The sequence below is a fragment of the Prionailurus bengalensis genome, chromosome D2 (genome assembly GCF_016509475.1).
Source record: "Prionailurus bengalensis isolate Pbe53 chromosome D2, Fcat_Pben_1.1_paternal_pri, whole genome shotgun sequence".
In the NCBI taxonomy this organism is placed as follows: domain Eukaryota; kingdom Metazoa; phylum Chordata; class Mammalia; order Carnivora; family Felidae; genus Prionailurus; species Prionailurus bengalensis.
The window spans coordinates 46,069,556-46,087,699 of record NC_057351.1 but is presented as its reverse complement, the minus strand read 5'-3'; the positions used below and the strand labels follow the sequence as shown (position 1 = coordinate 46,087,699).

The 18,144-nt window shown below is 50.0% G+C and overlaps 1 protein-coding gene across 7 annotated transcripts in view; it reads left to right on the top strand.

Moving 5' to 3' along the window:
- ARHGAP22 (Rho GTPase activating protein 22) overlaps window positions 1-18,144 on the top strand; it is a 171,290-nt gene that overhangs the window by 37,604 nt on the left and 115,542 nt on the right. For all 7 annotated transcript variants that reach the window (XM_043596812.1, XM_043596814.1, XM_043596810.1 and 4 more), the window contains exon 2: window positions 17,907-18,106. In XM_043596812.1, the coding sequence (XP_043452747.1) occupies window positions 17,907-18,106 (200 nt within the window). The remainder of the gene's footprint in view (window positions 1-17,906; window positions 18,107-18,144) is intronic.

Here is an 18,144-nt window from a genome sequence, read left to right as displayed (position 1 = left end):
GTGAAACAGGATAGAAAGCCCAGAAATAAACCCAAGCATATATGGTCAATTAATTTATGACAAAGGAGCCAAGAATATATTATGAGGAAAAAACAGTCTCTTCAATAAAGGGTGTTGGGAAAATTAGACAGTCACATGCAAAAGAATAAAACTGTACCATTATCTTATACTATAGAAAAATCAATTCAAAATGGATTAAAGACTTTAATTAAGACCTGAAACCATAAAAACTCCTAGAAGAAAACATAGGTGGTAAGCTCCTTGACCTTGGTCTTGGTGATGATTTTTTTTTAATTTAACACCAAAAGCAGAGGGAACAAAACCAAAAATAAATGTGTGGGACCACATCAAACTAAAAAGCTTCTGCACAGCAAAAGAAACCATCAACAAAATGAAAAGGCAGCCTACAGAATGGGAGAAAATATTTGCAAATCATATCCCTGCTAAAGGGTCAATATCCAAAATATATAAAGAATTCACACCACTAAATGGCAAAAAATAATAATAATAATAAACCCAAACAATTCTATTTAAAAATGGGCAGAACTGAGTAGACATTTTTCCAAAGAAGACATATAATGGCCAACAGGTACGTGAAAAGGTGTTCAACATCACTAAGGCGAGGGAAATGCAGATGTCACAGTGCACCTCATGCCTGTTAGAATGGCTATCGTAAAAAAAGTAAAAATAAAAAAAAAAAGATAACAAGGATATATTATCTCAAGTGAGATATCTCAAGGGAGAAAAGGAAACCCTGGTGCACCATTGATGGGAATGGAAATTGGTGCAGTCACTGTGGGAAACAGCATGGAGGTTCCTCCAGAAATTAAAAATAGAACTGCCATATGATCCAGCAATCCCACTTCTGGGCCTATATCCAAAAGGAAATGAAAACAGGATATCAGCAGGATATCTGCACTCCTATATTCATTGCAGCATTATTTATAAGAGTCAAGACATACAAACAACCTTAAGTGTCCATCAGGGGATTAGTGGACAAAAAAGATGTGATGTATATATAGACACAATGGAATATTATTCAGCCATGAGAAAGAAAGAAATCCTGCTATTTGTGACAAAATAGACCGATCCCAAGAATGTTATGCTAAGTGAAGCCAGACAGACGAAGACAAATACTGCACAGTATCACTTCTATGGGGAAACTAAAAATGGCAAACTCATAGAAACAGAGAGTAGAAAAGTGGTTACCAGGGACTGTGGGGTAGGGGTGGAGGGGTGAATAGGGAAAGTTTACTAAAAGGGTACAAACTTTCAGCTATAAGATGGACCAAGGTCTGAGGATCTAATGTAAAACATGGCGGCATCGTCAGTAACACTATTTGTATAATTGAAATTTGCTAGCAGAGTAGAGTTGATATGTATCCCCCCCACCCCACCAAAAAAAAAAAAAGATAAATATGTAATGTGATGGACGTGTTCATTAACTAGATGGGGGAAATCGAGAAAATAAAGTGTCAATAAATGAATACTGTTAGAAATGAGAGGTAAATACCAAAAAGATCAAACTAAAAAGGATAGAAGTGACTGCCTCTGGGGGGTTGGGGAATGGAAGGTGATGGAAGGACAGGAGACTGCCAGGTTTCACACCACGGCTTGTAGGACTACTTGAGATGTGGTTGAGGAGTGATAGCCCAGAGGTCACGTAACCTCGCACCCGTTCGAACTGGAGGATTGCTCTCAAGGGATGGCCATGGGGTTCACAGACCTCTGGCCGCTTGGTTCAGAATGTGAGCGCTTGGTTCTGAATGGTGTGGCCTTCCAGGATATGCCCATGGTGACTCCATGTTGCCCCCTGCCCAGGCTCGTCAGCTGAAGACTCCCCAAGACAGAACACCTTCAGGGCCCTGAGAGTGGGCCAGCAAAGGGACAGTAACCTATTTAAGTGATGCAGTATCTGGCTTTGTCTGAGACTCAGAGAGAGGGATGGAGGGCTAGGAGAGGGGTCAGGGAGGTGGTATATGAGAACACTTTCTGGAGAGTGGGACCAGGGTGTGGGCCAGAGCTCCGGCGGGGACTGGAGGCCTCACAGACAGTAGCCTGTGGTGCAGAAGGGAGGCCACGATAGACTCGTCCAGCAGTCTCCTTGTCCTAGGTCAGGCCCTGGACCCATAGATCACAGCTGTCACCTTCCCTAAGGGTTCAGGTGCCCAAGCCTAGACGTTCTCCACTACTGGCTGGGTCTTCTACCCCACACAGAAGCCTGGATTCTCTCCTGTCTCTCCCTCTGGAAGTTTTCTCAGAACTGAAATGAAATTGCAGAGGCCCCCAGATGAACCAAATGCCTAGGACAAGCTCCAGGCACCTGGTCAGACGAAATAAAATTCCAATTTGGGGATCTTTGAACAACAGTGGCCTCAAAGGACATTGCAGCCAGATTTTTTGAATACTGTTTATTCTAGGATTTTCATTGTTCATTTCTAATATTTTCCTCATTTTTAGAATCAAAGCATAATTTATGTACAGTAATATGTGCAAATCTTAAGTGTATAGATCTGACCACCACCCAGATCAAGATACAGAGTCTTTCTTTCTTTTTCTTTCTTTCTTTCTTTCTTTCTTTCTTTCTTTCTTTCTTTCTTTCTTTCTTTTGAAAGAGAGTGGGAGAGAGAGCAAGCAAGGGAGGGGCAGAGAGAGGGCAAGAGAGAAAGAATCCCAGGCAGGCTCTGAGCTGCCAGCACAGAGCCCGATGTGGGGCTCGAACCCACAAACTGTGAGACCATGACCTGAGCTGAAACCAAGAGTCAGACGCTTAACTCAGTCTTTCTTTTAACCTCAGAAAGTTCCCTCCTCTCTTCCCATACCGCCTCACCCTCCTCACAACCAGACACTCTTCCAATTTCTATCACCATGGAGTGGTTTTGCATATTCTTAAATTTCATGTAAATAGAATCATAGGATATGACTCTCTCGTTACTGACACATCAAAGGCCACAGATAGCCTTTCCACTTTCTTCTTTAAGGAAGGAAGGAAAGTCAGAAAATGTGTGTTGAGTGTTCAGAATGTGCCTATGAGTCAAGGGAGAAAATGGAAGCAGAATAATTTAAGTAAAATGCTCAAAATCACACAACTAGTAAGATCCAAAGCAGCTTAAACACAGGACCCTGAGGCTCAAGAAGGCTCCTTCCCCCAAATAGAGCCATGTCCAGAGGTGGAGGCTGGGTGGGGTCACTGAGAAGCTTGGGCTCCAGTGATGGGAGTGTACCTGATCCCTCAGAAGCACCCGTTTCCATGGTATTCACTGTGCTAACGCCGGGTCCCGGGGCCAAAACAGAAGATGTGGTCATGTCACCCATTTGGTCCTGCTGTGTCTCAGATTTGTTCAGCTCAAAGACACCCTGGCTGCGCAGCAGGCTAGTAAAGAAGGAGGAGGAACCGGGTCAGATGGGATGAGAGCGTGGGTATCCTGTAGAAGTGTCTCACGAGGCGGTGCAACGGTGCTGGCCCCGGATGCAAAGGTGTGTGGTCAGTCCAGGCGGGCCTGTCCCCATCCGCCTGCTGATTCCGAGGAATTCCAGCGTTGGCTGCTATTTTGTTTCAGTGCACCATATTTCTGACAAAATTAGCCAGCTGGAATACCGCAGCCTCAGATACCTTCCCTCCCTGCTCGCTTTAGGGGTCAGACGTATATTTAATCTCACGCGCTGACAACTACTTAATAGCAGTGACCAGCGCTCGTGTCTGTTGAGCTTATGTAACCCTGCTTTAGAACAGGCACAACTCATGAAGCAACTTTCTTTGGGCCCTCCACCAGACCGGGGAGTCAAGTCCTCCCCCGTCCCTGCTTGGGTACGGCCCTGTGACAACCCTGGCCACTTCTGGGCAATGACGTGCCCCACGGTCACTTTCGTTTGCAAAATGCAGGACCACTTCAGTATTTCCGCATCCATCCTCAGGGCCGCATAACTGATTTTCACCCACCTCTTTGAGCGTGTGTTTCTTGGTCTGGCCCTCATCTGGAATGTCGCATCTCTTGAGTCTCCGTGTCCTGTTGGAGCGCCCATTTTAATGTCCCATTGTGTCCCATGTGTGAAATCTCCTTTCGTCTTCAAAAGACTCCTAGTGAGAGACCACTGTTGCCCCATTTTTCAGATGAGGAAACTGAGTCCCAGAGAGATGAAAGAACTGGCAGCCAGGAGGGGCAGTGCTGGGATTCAAAACCCAAAGGCTCCAGTGGCACCTGGGTGGCTCAGTCGGTTAAGTGTCCTACTTTGGCTCAGGTCATGATCTCACGGTTGGTGGGTTTGAGCCCTGTGTCGTGTTCTGTGCTGACAGCTCAGAGCCTGGAGCCTGCTTTGGATTCTGTGTCTCCCTCTCTCTCTGCCCCTCCCCCACTCATGTGCGTGCTCTCTCTCTCTCTCTCTCTCTCTCTCAAAAATAAATATTCAAAAAAATTGTGTTCAAAACCCAAAGGCTCTTGAACCTCATTGAGCACTTCCTATTTCTGCAGTAGGGCTCTCTCCAGGCATCAGGAAAGGAAAGCCATCCCCTGCAGAGAGGGCCTCCTCATGGGTCAAGACCCAGAGGCACATGTGCTGGTCAAGCCGTGAGCCCCTGGGTATGGCTGCAGTGCAGAAAGGCAAGGGGGGAAAGGTGATGCAGCCTGGGGAATGGGCCCTTTCTACATCCAGGTCGGGCTTTAAACAAGGGAGTGATGTGCCCGGATGGAGCGTTAGACAGTGAGGCTTGTTGCAGTGTAGGCAGTGTGTCTGCGGGGAGTGACTGAGGGCAGAGAAGGAGCTGATGTCCAGCAAACGCTCGGGGAGCAATGGTGTTTCCCGTCTGCCAACTGCAGAAGATGTGAGGGGGCAACAGGGCTGTTGTCAGAACACATCTACTCAGAGCACTCAGCCACGACCAGTTAGGTTCCCTGCTTCCGGTCACTGCTCCAGCCCCCAGAGTGCCAGTCTGTTGCTGCCTGAGGTCCACATGCCAGGAGATGAAGTGGACAGCTTGTGTCCTGGAGAGATGCACTGTGAACCCAGCCCTCCTTTCTCCGACTGCCTCTCTGCCCAGAATACCAGCTGAGAGGAAAACTGAGGTCTATGCCCCATGGAAGATGCCCGAAGTTCATAACACCAGCACTCTTAGGACACGGGACGCTACCAGATGCTGGGCCAGAGGAACTTCAGGCTGAACTTCTGGCCCCAGAGAACTAGAGAACGGACCCTAACCTTACTGTCTGAAAGTAGGAATAAATGATTTATTGGCAAGACAGGGTTAGGTAGGCCTGGGCCAGAAGACTGCCTTGGGCCCCCCTAGCCAGACAGCCAGAGACATGCCCTGACTCTGCTGAAATCATCAACAGCCTCAATGATTACTTAACCATGGGTAGAGAATATATTGATCTAAGCTAATGGCCTGTAGGCAGACAGAAATGAAATTTATAATCGATACTGAATTACATTGACTCCCCCGATCCCAGGCTCCTGGTGAATGGCCTGCTGATCTTAACAGAACTGGAGGTAGCAAGGCTGGGGCCAGCTGCTCTGGGACAAGGTGCAGAGAGAAGAGAGAGGTTTCCAAGAGGCTCAGCCAGCGGTAATAAAACACAGCACTAACCACCATTCATTCAGCGCCTCTCCATTTACAAAGCACTTGGAGAGTGCCTTTCATTTCATCCTCGCCAAGTCTCGGAAGTGGATGGGATTTGTATTTTGCTCCCATTTTATGTGGAAACCTGGGACTGCAGGAAGCCAACGGGCCTCAGGCCTCCAAATTCTCCACCCTTTCTGTGACCTCAGGCAGCCTCTCTGCACACCAACCGCCAGACTCGGAGGCAAAAGGAGGCAAAAGGTGGTTCTGTGCTTTGAGTCAAGCTGCTTGCCGCTTCTCTGATTACGGGAATGAAATCACTGATACCGTGTCCTTTAACTTTTTAGTTGTATGAAAACAGGCCGCGGGTAAGAGAAATCCTGTTGGTAGATTTCTCCCAAACCAAGAAGGTCATCTACAGAGGCACGAGGTCTCTTGGATTTGATCTTTCCCATCTTCTTTGAACTTGAGGATTCGCGCCTCATGGTGGTTCATTCACTCAGCGAGTTTATTGAGAGGCTCTGTGCTATGGTGTAGGGATCCGGGCGTGGGGATCCCTGGCCATCAGATGCTCGCAAATCAATACAGCGTAGAGATGTCTGGCCGAAGGTGTGTGCCAGTTCCGGGGGCAGCAGAATGGATGAAAACCAACCCCTCTGGTTTGAAAAGCTACTAAGGGCGTCTTCACATGGTAGGAAACTGCACTGATGCCTCCAGAGTGAGTCAAGGCTCAGCAGGCCGGCAAGCACAGAAATGCAGAGATGTGGCATAAAATGACCACTATGGGGACCAGTCACTGGCTTTGGAAAAGAAGGGTGTGGGGTATGAGTGGGAGGTGCAGCTGGAGACCTGGCAGAGCACTGGCTCACAGAGGCCTTCTCCTCACCTCCACTCCAGACCCACGCCAATGATGGCTAAAGCACAGCCTCTTCAAAGGAGACACAGCAAGAGGGACCTCGCTGTGGGATGGCGTTTGGAGGTCCAGCTTGTAGCTAGAAATTAATGGAGGTCCATGAGGCAGGAGGGGTTAGGGTAGAGTCTGTTCGAGGACAGAGATGTGGGCCCTGCGAGGGTCAGTGTTAAGAGCCTGGGAGCCAGAATTCCCAGGTCTGACCACATGCTCTCTCCTCCTGTGTGTCTTCCTGTGCCCCCTCCTGGGCACATCCCTTCTTCCCCGGCCTTCCATAGTGTAGGGGATGAAAAACATTTCCTCTACCCTCTTAAGTTCTGCATCAGGGTCCTGCTAATTAAACTGATAGAAGACAGAGTAACAGGAGGAAAGGCCGTTGAACCCAGGGGCAGGACAATGTCGGATGGTGATTAGAAAATGTGTGGTAGATAAAGTTGTTCCGAGTCTCACTCTCCTCTTCCTGGTACAGGAGTGGGGGAGGCACCTACAAGGGGAATTTATACCCTGCATTTAGGCAGGAAGCGGGAGGAAAGAGAGCTCCTTCAGCGTTTGCCGTTTCCCGGTTGCCTGCCCCTCGAAACAGTCAGTGTGCCGTATTGCCACCATCAAGTGGCATGTTTCGGGGGGCATCACCTGACCCTCTCCCATGTTCACTCCATTCTCTCATCCAGCTTCAGCCTCCCCACTGGTCTCCCAGCCTCCCAGCCCGACTTGGTCCTGCTGCCCTCCTGCTCCTGTTTCCCTTGACACGTGGCGCGGTGACAGTGAGACCTCGCGTCTGGGTGTCTCTGCTCCCCCTTTTACCTCTGCTAGGGCAGGCGCGTGCCTTTTCATCTCCATACCCCAGGGGCTGGCACAGGGTAGATGCACAGGAGACACCCACGAGTGGGTAACTGAGTGCCAGATCAGCCGTATCGGAGGGGGTGTGCCGCATGGAAGTTTAGAGCAAGCCCTCTTGCCAAAGACCAGCACCAGCTGAGCCGGGAGGCGGACCCGGCAAGAGCCAATAAAAATAACTTAAAAAAAATTTTTTTTAATGTTTTTATTTATTTTTGAGACAGAGGGAAAGAGAGAGAGCATGAGCAGGGGAGGGGCAGAGAGAGGGAGATACAGAATCCGAAGCGGGCTCCAGGCTCCGAGCTGTCAGCACAGAGCCCGACGCGGGGCTTGAACTCACGAACTGTGAGATCATGACCTGAGCCAAAGTCCAACACTGAATCGACTGAGCCACCCAGGCGCCCATAAAAATAACTTTCAAGAATGTGATCTTTTATATTGATTTCTTAAAATCATTACAATAATCACGATGAAAACAAATCCCAACTTTCTAGACCACCTCTGTGCTCTCTTAGAATTAGTACTGGTCACTTACGTACCCCTTGTCGTCTTTCGTCCTCCGGACCCTGAAGTGAGATCCGTTAGGAGGGCCTGGCTGCTTCTCTAGGTCCCTCGGATGGGGGTCCTAGCAGAGAACAGATGACCAAGTAGAGTCCAGAAAGAATGCTAAGTGACAAGTTGGGAAAAAAAAGTCGGGGACACTGAGGAACCCTAGTGTAATAAATCACCTGAGGCTCGCGCCGTATTCCCCAGACGGCACAGGGACCTGACAAGGCCCCCTCGCCCTCCGCTGCAGATTGCATTAACGTTATGAAACTGTCTTGTCCAGCTCTCCACATCGCCCCTTCCATTACCTCACCTCTCCTCTCAATCAATCTTTCAGCCTCAATACTTACCCTTTAAATCAATTCCGCTCTGTGAGCCATCTTGCTAGTTCTCCAGCCTGGCTTTAAAATCCCATTGACTTTTATAAATCAATTGTGTTTTAGCTCATGGGCAGCCACTCGTCCACGCTCTTGGGGCTGCACTTACAGAGCTCCAGATGGAGAAGCATTCCCCGGCTGGCTGCAGGGCCTTCCCAACCTGAGTGAGCACTGCCAGGACCCGATGGCCCAGCGGCCACCCACGACCAGTGCTGCCACAGGCCTATTCAGAGGGCCCTGAAAGCAATCGGGTGTGTTAGGTGGGGTTCTCCTGAGTAGACCTTGAGATGAGGATTGTCATGAGGTAATCTATCAATCAGGTGCCCCCAGGAGACACCAGAGAGGGGGTGAGGGAGCAGGACAGGGAATGGTACAAAGCCCAATCAAGGGAGGTGTCAGCCTGAGTCTCCTGGGATTTTAAAGTGTGAATACACTTCTTTACCCCTCAGAGTGGTTTCCTGCTAGAAACCAGGCTGCAGCGGCTCTCAGGCTCCCACACCCAGGTACTTCTAGTCCTCCCAGTGGCTGGGCAGAGTGGTCTCCCTTAACCCCAGGGCAGTCTTCCAAAACAGGCCTGCAGCCCTGAAAACCCAGGGAGTCAAGCCGTAAGGTACCGGGGATGGGGGTGTGCACATAAAAACAGGAAGAGGGATCCGAGGGAATTTGGGCAGAGCTTCAACATGATCCACAATCCGAGGTGTCTATGCTGTGTCCTCAGCAATGTGTAAGTTTCAGGACCCACCAGATGCTCCGGTCGCTGCACTGCTGGGCAGGTGAATGGCCCACACACCTTCCCTGAGCCCCTCCTTACGTGGAAGGGGGAGCAGACAGGCTGGAGGGGACCCAGGCCCACCAGAAGGGCTCACAGAGAGGGGCCCCCTGACCTGGTGCCCTGGAAGGGCCACAGATGGGTCTGGGTCTGGCTTCCAGGAAGCGTCATCCATTCGGCCTGGAAGGTCCGAGCAGGCAGCGGCCAGGCTGCTCTTGTTTGTGTTGAGGTCCCCAGCCCAGCATGATGCTTGTCACAGATAAATACTTGTAGACATTTATCAAACTAGTGATATTTAATTGTTGTTTGACATCTCCCAGGGGGATCCCATTCCATACCAAAAGAGCTCTTTCATTTTACAGTTTTTATTTTCATTTACTTCCCGTAATGGAACGCGTGCCTTCCTTCCCTGTGTAAAATACACATCACTCAGGGGTACAGTGTTCCCTCCGTGAATGGTCACCGTCAGAGCTGTGACATGTTCTTTCTACGCAAATACACATACCCACCAAAAATACATTGTGATGTCTTTTGTTTGGAGGGGGGGTGTTTTCTTCCCTTTTTATAGAATTTTGTGTATTGTTCTGGAACTTGCTTTCTTCCACCACTATAACAGAATTTAAATGTTAAAAATAAAGCAGGAAAGGGGAGCTGGGGGCTTGGGGATACCTTTTTAAAGGACGGTCGGACCTTCCTCATGGAGAAAGTGGCACTTGAGTTCAGAAGGAAGGGGCAGAGAGAAGTTCTGTAGGGACAGGGGCGGCAGGTGCAGAGCCGGGTGGCTGGCACATGGCTGGCAGGTCTGCGGAATAGCAGAGACCAGTGCAGTCAGGGCTGGGAAAGCACGAGAAGATGAGAGGTCACATGGCCAGGGCCGGAGGACCCCTGGAGGCTGTACTGATGGCTCTGACTTTTACCCTGAGCATGACGGGGAGTCCCACAGGGCTTTCCTAGGGAGCAACATACTCTAACTCCCATCTTCAAAAACTCTCTCTGGCTGCCTGCTAGAGACTAAAGGGGGTGTGGCAGGGCAAGATCCAGCAGAAAATTTCCAGCAGTATTTCAGGTAAGAAATGATGGCCGCCTGAGGATGGTGTTTCACTGACTGATGGCGGAGACCTTGGGAGGAGTAGGGGGCATGGCCAGGAAAGCCCAGGAGTTCAGCTTCACACATGTGACACTGGAGGTGTCATGTAGACAGTGTGACAGACACATTGGTCCCTGCACGGGCACCTCGTACACACGGATGGTGTTTAAATCCACGAGACAGAAGCAGATCCCCGAAACAGTGAGTGTGGGTAGAAATGGGGTCCGAGGACTGGCCCTGGGCACTGGACGAAGAAGTGGGAAGATGAGACAGCATAGCGGCCAGTGAAGGAGGGGAGGGGAGAGTGGTCTTGGAGCCCCAGGGTAGAAATGGCCCTGGAGGAAGGAGGTTACAGACTGGATCCATTACCATCAGGGGTCAAGAAATGGGAGGACCAACCTGATCCTTGGGTTGAGCCGCATGAGGGTCACTGCAGCCTCAATGAGAGTAATCTGGATGGGGCAGAGGTAGGACCTGACTGAGTGGGGCCCAAGAAGAACAGGAAGCAGCTGGGGGTGATGAAGAAGCTGTGGAGATGGATGGTGGTGATGGTTACATAGCAACGTGAGTGTACTTAATGCCCCTGAGTCGTACACTTAAAAGTGGCTAAAATGGTAAATTTTATGTTACGTATATTTTACTGTGAAAAAGGGCATTAGGACAGGAATTGGAGAAAAGGGAGTGAAGACACCTTTTCTGAGGTGTTTGATAAAAAGGGGAAGCTAAACATGGCAGCCCGTGTACATTCACCCCGTTCCTTTTGACTTCCGCAAAGCGTCTTACAGTGTGAACATAGCACAGTTTATTGGGCCATTTTCTGATCGTTGGCCAATTGGGTTTTCCCCATTTTTAGGGATCGCATACAGGGATGCCCTTACAGGGACTGCCTGTGCACTCGTGGTTCGTTCTTGTAGGACAGAGACGAGAGGTCGAATTGCTGGGTTATAGACCGTACATGTTTTTAACTTGAGTAAATACAGCCCAATTGCCCTCTAGTTAGTGGCTTACAGTTACTCACAACCCCATCGACACATGTCATTACCAGGCTTTAAAAATGTACCTGCCTGAAGGGTACACTCGCTATATTACCTGCAGGCTATAATTTGCATTTTGCGGATTACTACTGCAATTCGGCATCCCGCACGTCTTGATTGTATTTGTATTTTCTCTTCTGTGCGTTTACCTGTTCACTTCTTTAATTTCTTCATCTCTGCAAAGTGAAAGCTCCCCATTTCCTTGGTAGGCAGAGGGCGTGAATCAGGGCTTGGTCGGCTGGCCCCGCCTCTCATTTTGCCCTAGCAACGCCTGGATGCTGCGCAGAGCTTTGCCCTTCTCTGATAATGAATGAACCTTTGGGTACTAGAATTCCATTTCCTCTACCCAGAGTTCTGACATCTCCCTGGGACTAAGGACCTTGAAGATGTAGGGGACCAAGCTCCCTCCTAGAGAACTCTCTTTGCATGAGTGTGTGTGTGTGTGTGTGTGTTTGCAAGTGTGTGTCTATGTGTAAGAGTGTATACATACATGAGTGGAAGAATGTGCATGTGCATGAGTGTGTGACTGTGTATGTATGTGAGTGTGTGTTTGTGTGTGCATGCATGAGTGTGTGTTTGCAAGTGAATATGGGGGCTCCCAGGAAACACCAAAATCTCAGGGTTCTGCGCTGTACCTGGAGGAGTTCTGTAGATTTGGGAGGCATGAATGGATAAATAAGTGAATGAATGAGTGAATGAATGAATGGCTGTGATGTGAGCGAAGGGCGCCCTCCTCCTCCCAGGGTCACGAGCTTGCCCTGGGCCTGCTCCTGGGCCCTCTCTGGAAACTCCTATCAGTTCTGGAACTTTAGAATGTCTGAGCTCTTTGACTTTGAAAGCTTCACCTAAGTGTTCACAGAACTGAATAAGTTCATTCAAGGAAATGCTGAGGACAGGAACAATGGTTATTAATAAATCATAATAATGATTATTTTCCTTTCGAGATACTCAGTTGGCCTTATAAGAAGCAGCATCTCTGTGATTGATCAGCTGAGGAAAAGCCTGGGCTGGTTTGGCAGCTTCGTTAGCATCTGCGTGAAGTGCCTCCCTGGTGAACTGAGGCAGCAGAAGCTGGCTTTTCTTCTCTTTTGAGGGAGTCTGGGGCAGCGCAGGCAGGGATGCCCGCATCTGCTCAGAGACCAGTGTAACTTCCTGCCTGTGTAGACCCCTTGCCTTTGCCCCAGGGAACGAGGCTCCCCCCCACCCCGCCTGTCCCCTCCCCCTGCTGCCTGTCCCCTCCACGCCTGCAGCCCTTGGGAGGGAAGTGCCCAGGGCCTGGGGATCAGGGCAGAAAACACCCCCCTTCTTCGTCCTGCCACACTGAGGGACCATCAGACCACTCACAGAGCAGCGATTATTTATTTATTGGACAAGTGTGCTGGCCACCTGCTGGCCACCAGTGCCCCGTGCTCTGAGAGCTCAGCCTTCCTGGGCAGACATGCTCAGACAGACAGTGCCTCACAGACATGGCCCAGTGCCCAGCCGAGGGCTCCCCAGCACTCCTCAGGGTTGGGGTGCACTGAGGAATCGCTGAATTTTTGTTGAACTCCTCTATGTGCTGGCCCTGCTCAGGATGCAATGGGGGGTGTGGAAGGAAGGAAGGTGCCTTCTGGGTCCTACCAGCCCTATGATCTTATCAAATGAGACCGTTTTAGGCCCCAGTGCAGCAGAAGACAAAAAACAAAACCAGGGATGTGGCGCTGGAACATTCTACAAAGTCAGATTCCTAACTAAAGACCCCAAAGGGTCGAGGGTTCTGCATAACCCTTATGGATTCCCTAAGAAGAGAAGAATATGCAAATAGAGGAGGCGGGAGCCAACCCACGCCCTGCAGAAATTCTTCACCCATGGGAGCCCAGCTTCTGTCAAGGCTTATCTTAGAAATCTCTAGACATAACAAAACAAAAGCCTAGGCACTACTGACTTGATTTTACCATTGATTCTCAAGCCATTAAAAGAATTTTAGAGATGAAGAAACTGAGACCCAGAGAAGAGAATTCAGTAACCAGGGAACACCCCTGTCCCCTTTCCACCTCAGTCCTCCATATACACCAGAGTCTTGGGGTTGTGGTAACCCTACTGTCCAGGTCCCTAGGGCCCCATAATATCCCTGGGCCCGGAAAGGGATCAGTGCTGAATCCAGCCCTACTCCAGCCCCTCCACAGCTTGAGATGGGAGGAGAGGTGGAGGAGCAGGTACAACCCTTGGAGCAGAGAGGTCCCTCTGGATGTTGCGGGTCCCTCCACCCCCGCCCCTGCTGCTTGCCAGTGGGAGCCCAACTGCTTCTTCCCACAGAACAGCCAAGGTTTCAGGGCAGAGGCAGAGTGCAACGCAGACCCCGGACATGGTGCTATGGGCACCTGGAAATGGAGGGGCAGCCTTTCCAGGGCTGTGGGGACACTTCTAGGGAAGTATTAAGGCTCATTCAAGAGGGGAAGAAGGCCCAAGTGACCAGGAGACCTACGAGGACCCCAGATGCGCCCCCACCTCCAGGGGCAATCAGTTAAGTGGGCAAAGGGAACAGACTGATGCTTTATACAGAGAGCAAAAGCCTATGGGAAGATGCTCCCCTGATAAGTGACCCAATAACACGGTGAGCTAAGACAGTAACTGAGTGTCATGTTCTACCTACTAAATTATGGAGTAGGACCATGCAAATTATGATATTTCACGTTGGTGGTTATGAGGCTAGTGGCACACCAGTATGGTTTTGTGGTGTCACATAGCCACACACCACTTTGAGAAGGAAGCGTGCAACGGCGCCTAACCAGCCAAGAGCCATAGAAAAGCCCGGGCCCTCTGCCTTGTGAGTTTGCCCCAGGAACCAATCTTCAGGAAACACTTCTGCACGGAGACATCCGCTGCACCATTTCCATTATCAGAATGCTCACTGTCACGGTAACCGGTTACTGGCACCATGTCCATGCCATGTCCTTGCACTCTGCAAGACTTGGCCGTCTCTCCTCCTCCACCTCACCTGGCAGGGTCAGGTGTCACCATCCTACACGCACCCAGCTCGCTAATCAGCACACTGAGGCGGACGACTCACAGAGCCGGCCGTGATCCGAACCCACCCAAGCCCGTATTTCTTCAACCAGACCCCATTGTCTGTTTAATCAAATAACTAACGTTGGAAGGACTCCAAACACCCAGCCATGAGGGACTCTTTAGGTAATTCACAGGGATAGTAAACAGCCACAGAAATAAAGGAGGGAAGTGGACTTTAATCTAGTATACGTCCATACGTATGAGGACCAAGACCCCCAGAAATGTGGGGAGCAAAGGTATAGAGCAGCCACTAAGTGCAAGAGCAAATGAAGGTCAGTTCTTGGTGCAGGGCTTCAGAGGTGGGCCGCTTTCCTGGAAGGAGGAGCTGAACCATGCCACCTGACTCCTCTGATTTGCCTTTGCTCTAGTTTCTCGGGAAGACCCTCTGTCTGCAGGGATCACAAGTCCCCTTTCTGTGCATTGGGATGAGCCTGGAAACAGCCTGCTTGCTCTCTGGGCCAAAGCACAGCCAAGACAAGGCTGGAACATTTGACACTGGCCTCACCACAACCAAGGGACAGCCACGGGGAATCAAGGTGGAGAAGACACAGACTGACGTAGTCTGAGCTATCACAGCTGCTCAGTGTGGCAAAGAGGATGATATGTCCTCTTAATTCCCCTGCTGTCGTGGGCTGGCCCCTTCTAGAGCAGGACCCCCAGTGGTAGATTCAGGATTATTCCCAGGCCATATGTCATTCAAGGCGAATCTGGGGACCACCAGACTATACAGTCTCTTCGGATAGCAGCTGAGTGTCATGTCACACTTAATATCATGATAAGACATATACATATTTAATCATCAGAGAGAGATTAAGTAGCCTGTGATATTTCGCAAGCATGACTTATATCCATTCCCTGAGCGACACGTGGTAAGAACCGTGTAGAACTGGATAAGACATCATGTCCTCCCCTCTGCGCCCCTCAATGGGGCAGAAAGGAAACCACAGACATAATTACCAGCCATGGGTCATATGTGCTAATAGATGGGGAAATGACTCTCTGGAGAGGATTCAGAAGGAAAGTTCTATGGAAGAAGCATCTGAGTTGGATCTTGAAGGATGTGTGGGAGCTCACCAAGCAGCCAAAGCCAGGGGTTGAGTGAGAAAGGGCTGGAAGAAAGGTCCAGGTTACTGGGACAGCATGGGCAGAGAGTAGGTCAGGCTTAGGGAAGTATGGTCACTAGTGCAACAAGAGGAGCTTGCACAGGGGCGCCTGGGTGGCGCAGTTGGTTAAGCATCCGAGCGTCCGACTTCAGCCAGGTCACGATCTCGCGGTCCATGAGTTCGAGTCCCGCGTCAGGCTCTGGGCTGATGGCTCAGAGCCTGGAGCCTGTTTCCGATTCTGTGTCTCCCTCTCTCTCTGCCCCTCCCCTGTTCATGCTCTGTCTCTCTCTGTCCCGAAAATAAATAAACGTTGAAAAAAAAATTAAAAAAAAAAAAAAGAATTACAAGTGTGATTCCATTTAGAAGAACTGTCCTTCCAAAGTCCAGGGTGGCCCCTCCTGGTGATCACTGCAGCAATATCCTTGCTACTGGCCAGAGAGGGGAGAGTTGCTTTTCCTGAGACAGAGCATAAAGAGGGAGATAATGATGTAGAAGAGGGTTAGTAGGGGACAAGGACCCAGTCATCACTGTGAAGGGCAGTACCAGTCCTGGCAGAGTGTCAGGTGGTGTCACATGGGGAGCAGAGGGAGTTTGCAGGGCAGAGGGCTCATGGGCACTCAGGGACTCTGGGGTAGGAGAGATGGCCCCTTTGCCCTGCCAAGGATCCATTAACAAGTTACAACAAACAGCTGGAGTAGAGACCCTGCTTCCCAGACCCACTCTGCCAGGATGAGCCCAGAGAAGCAGCAAGGTGACTTTGGGGGGTTCTGGGAAATGGTGTTCAAGTCTGATGCCTCCAGAGAAAGGGTGCCCTGCACAAACCAGGGAGAGGGGCTGATGGGCCAGCTCCCTTGGGGCCTGAGTAACAGAAACCCTGATGGAATATGAGCTCCAGGAAGACCCAGATTTTTATCTGTTCATTATTTCACTGCTTTATCCCAGCACTTAGAACAGTGACTGACACATATAGGTACTCAATAAATGGCTGCTGAATGAATAGATGGATTAACCATTGAACAAATGGAAAGATGATGGATGGATGGATGGATGGATGGATGGAAGGAAGGAAAGAAGGAAGTATGGAAGGATGGATAGATGGAAGAAGGTAGGAAGGAAGGAAAGAAGGAAGGATGGATAGATGGAAGAAGGAAGGAAGGAAAGAAGGAAGGATGAATGGATGGAAAAAGGTAGGAAGGAAGGAAGAATGGATGGATGGATGGATGGATGGAAGGATTGATGGATGGAAGGATTGATGGAAGAAGGATGGATGAATGGATGGATGGATGGAAGGATGGATGGATGGATGGAAGGATGGATGGATGGAAGAAGGTAGGAAGGAAGGATGGATGGATGGAAGAAGGATGGATGGATGGATGGATGGAAGGATGGATGAATGGAAGAAGGTAGGAAGGAAGGATGGATGGATGGATGGAAGGATGGAAAGAAGGATGGATGGAAGAAGGATGGATGAATAGATGGAAGGATGGATGGATGGAAGAAGGAAGGAAGGATGGATTGAAGGATCAAAGGAAAGAAGGATGGATGGATGGATGGATGGATGGATGGATGGTTGGATGGAAAGATGGAAAGAAGGATGGATGGATGGATGGATGGATGGATGGATGGAAGAAGGATGGATGAATGGATAGAAGGATGGTTGGATGAAAGAAGGTAGGAAGGAAGGATGGATGGATGGAAGGATGGAAAGAAGGATGGATGGAAGGAAGGAGATGGATGGATGGATGGATGGATGGAAGAAGGATGGATGAACGGATAGAAGGATGGTTGGATGAAAGAAGGTAGGAAGAAAGGATGGATGGATGGAAGGATGGAAGGAAGGAAGGTTGGAAGGAAGGAGATGGATGGATGGATGGATGGATGGATGGATGGAAGAAGGAAGGAAGGAAGGATGGATGGAAGGAAGGAAGGAAAGAAGGAAAGAGAAGGAAGGATGGATAGATGGAAGAAGGAAGGAAGGAAGGAAGGAAGGATGAATGGATGGATGGAAGAAGGAAGGAAGGAAGGAAGGAAGGAAAGAAAGGAAGGAAGGATGAATGGATGGAAGAAGGTAGGAAGGAAGGAAGGAAGGAAGGAAGGAAGGAAGGAAGGATGAATGGATGGAAGAAGGTAGGAAGGAAGGAAGAATGGATGGATAGAAGGATAGATGGATGGATGGAAGGATTAATGGATGGAAGAAGGATGGATGGAAGGATGGATGGAAGGATGGATGGATGGATGGAAGAAGGAAGGAAGGAAGGAAGGAAAGATGGATTCGTGGCTAGATGGATGCATACATGCATGCATGCATTAGTGAGTAAATGGATGTGTGGATGCATGCATGGACGCATGGATGGATGACCAAACCTGGGGAAATGAAGACCCTAAGGGCCTAGAGACAGCAGAAACTAACCAAGCAGGCATGCTGTGCCCCTATCCCAAGTGGATAACCTTAGGTGGCTGCTGCTGAGGTGTTGCAGTCCATGGCCCTTTGTGCCCAGGGGGAATATGCCAAGCACGCTCATGCCCTGCTGGCCTAGGCTTCTATGCCCTGGTCAGAGGGCAGTGGGGATGCCAGGATGGGGCAAGGACTGACAACAGGCGTGCATCCCTCATACTCATCGCGTGTGTTCTTGGCTTCCAGCCCGCTCCAAAAGCCTGGTGATGGGGGAGCAGAGCCGGAGCCCTGGGCGGCCGCCATGCCCCCACAGGCTGGGCCCCATACTGAAGGAGGGCTGGCTGAAGAAGCAGAGGAGCATCATGAAGAACTGGCAGCCGCGCTGGTTCGTGCTGCGTGGGGATCAGCTTTTCTACTACAAGGACAAAGATGAGACCAAGCCCCAGGTGAGAAGCACGTGTCTTGTATCCTGGGGCATCATGGC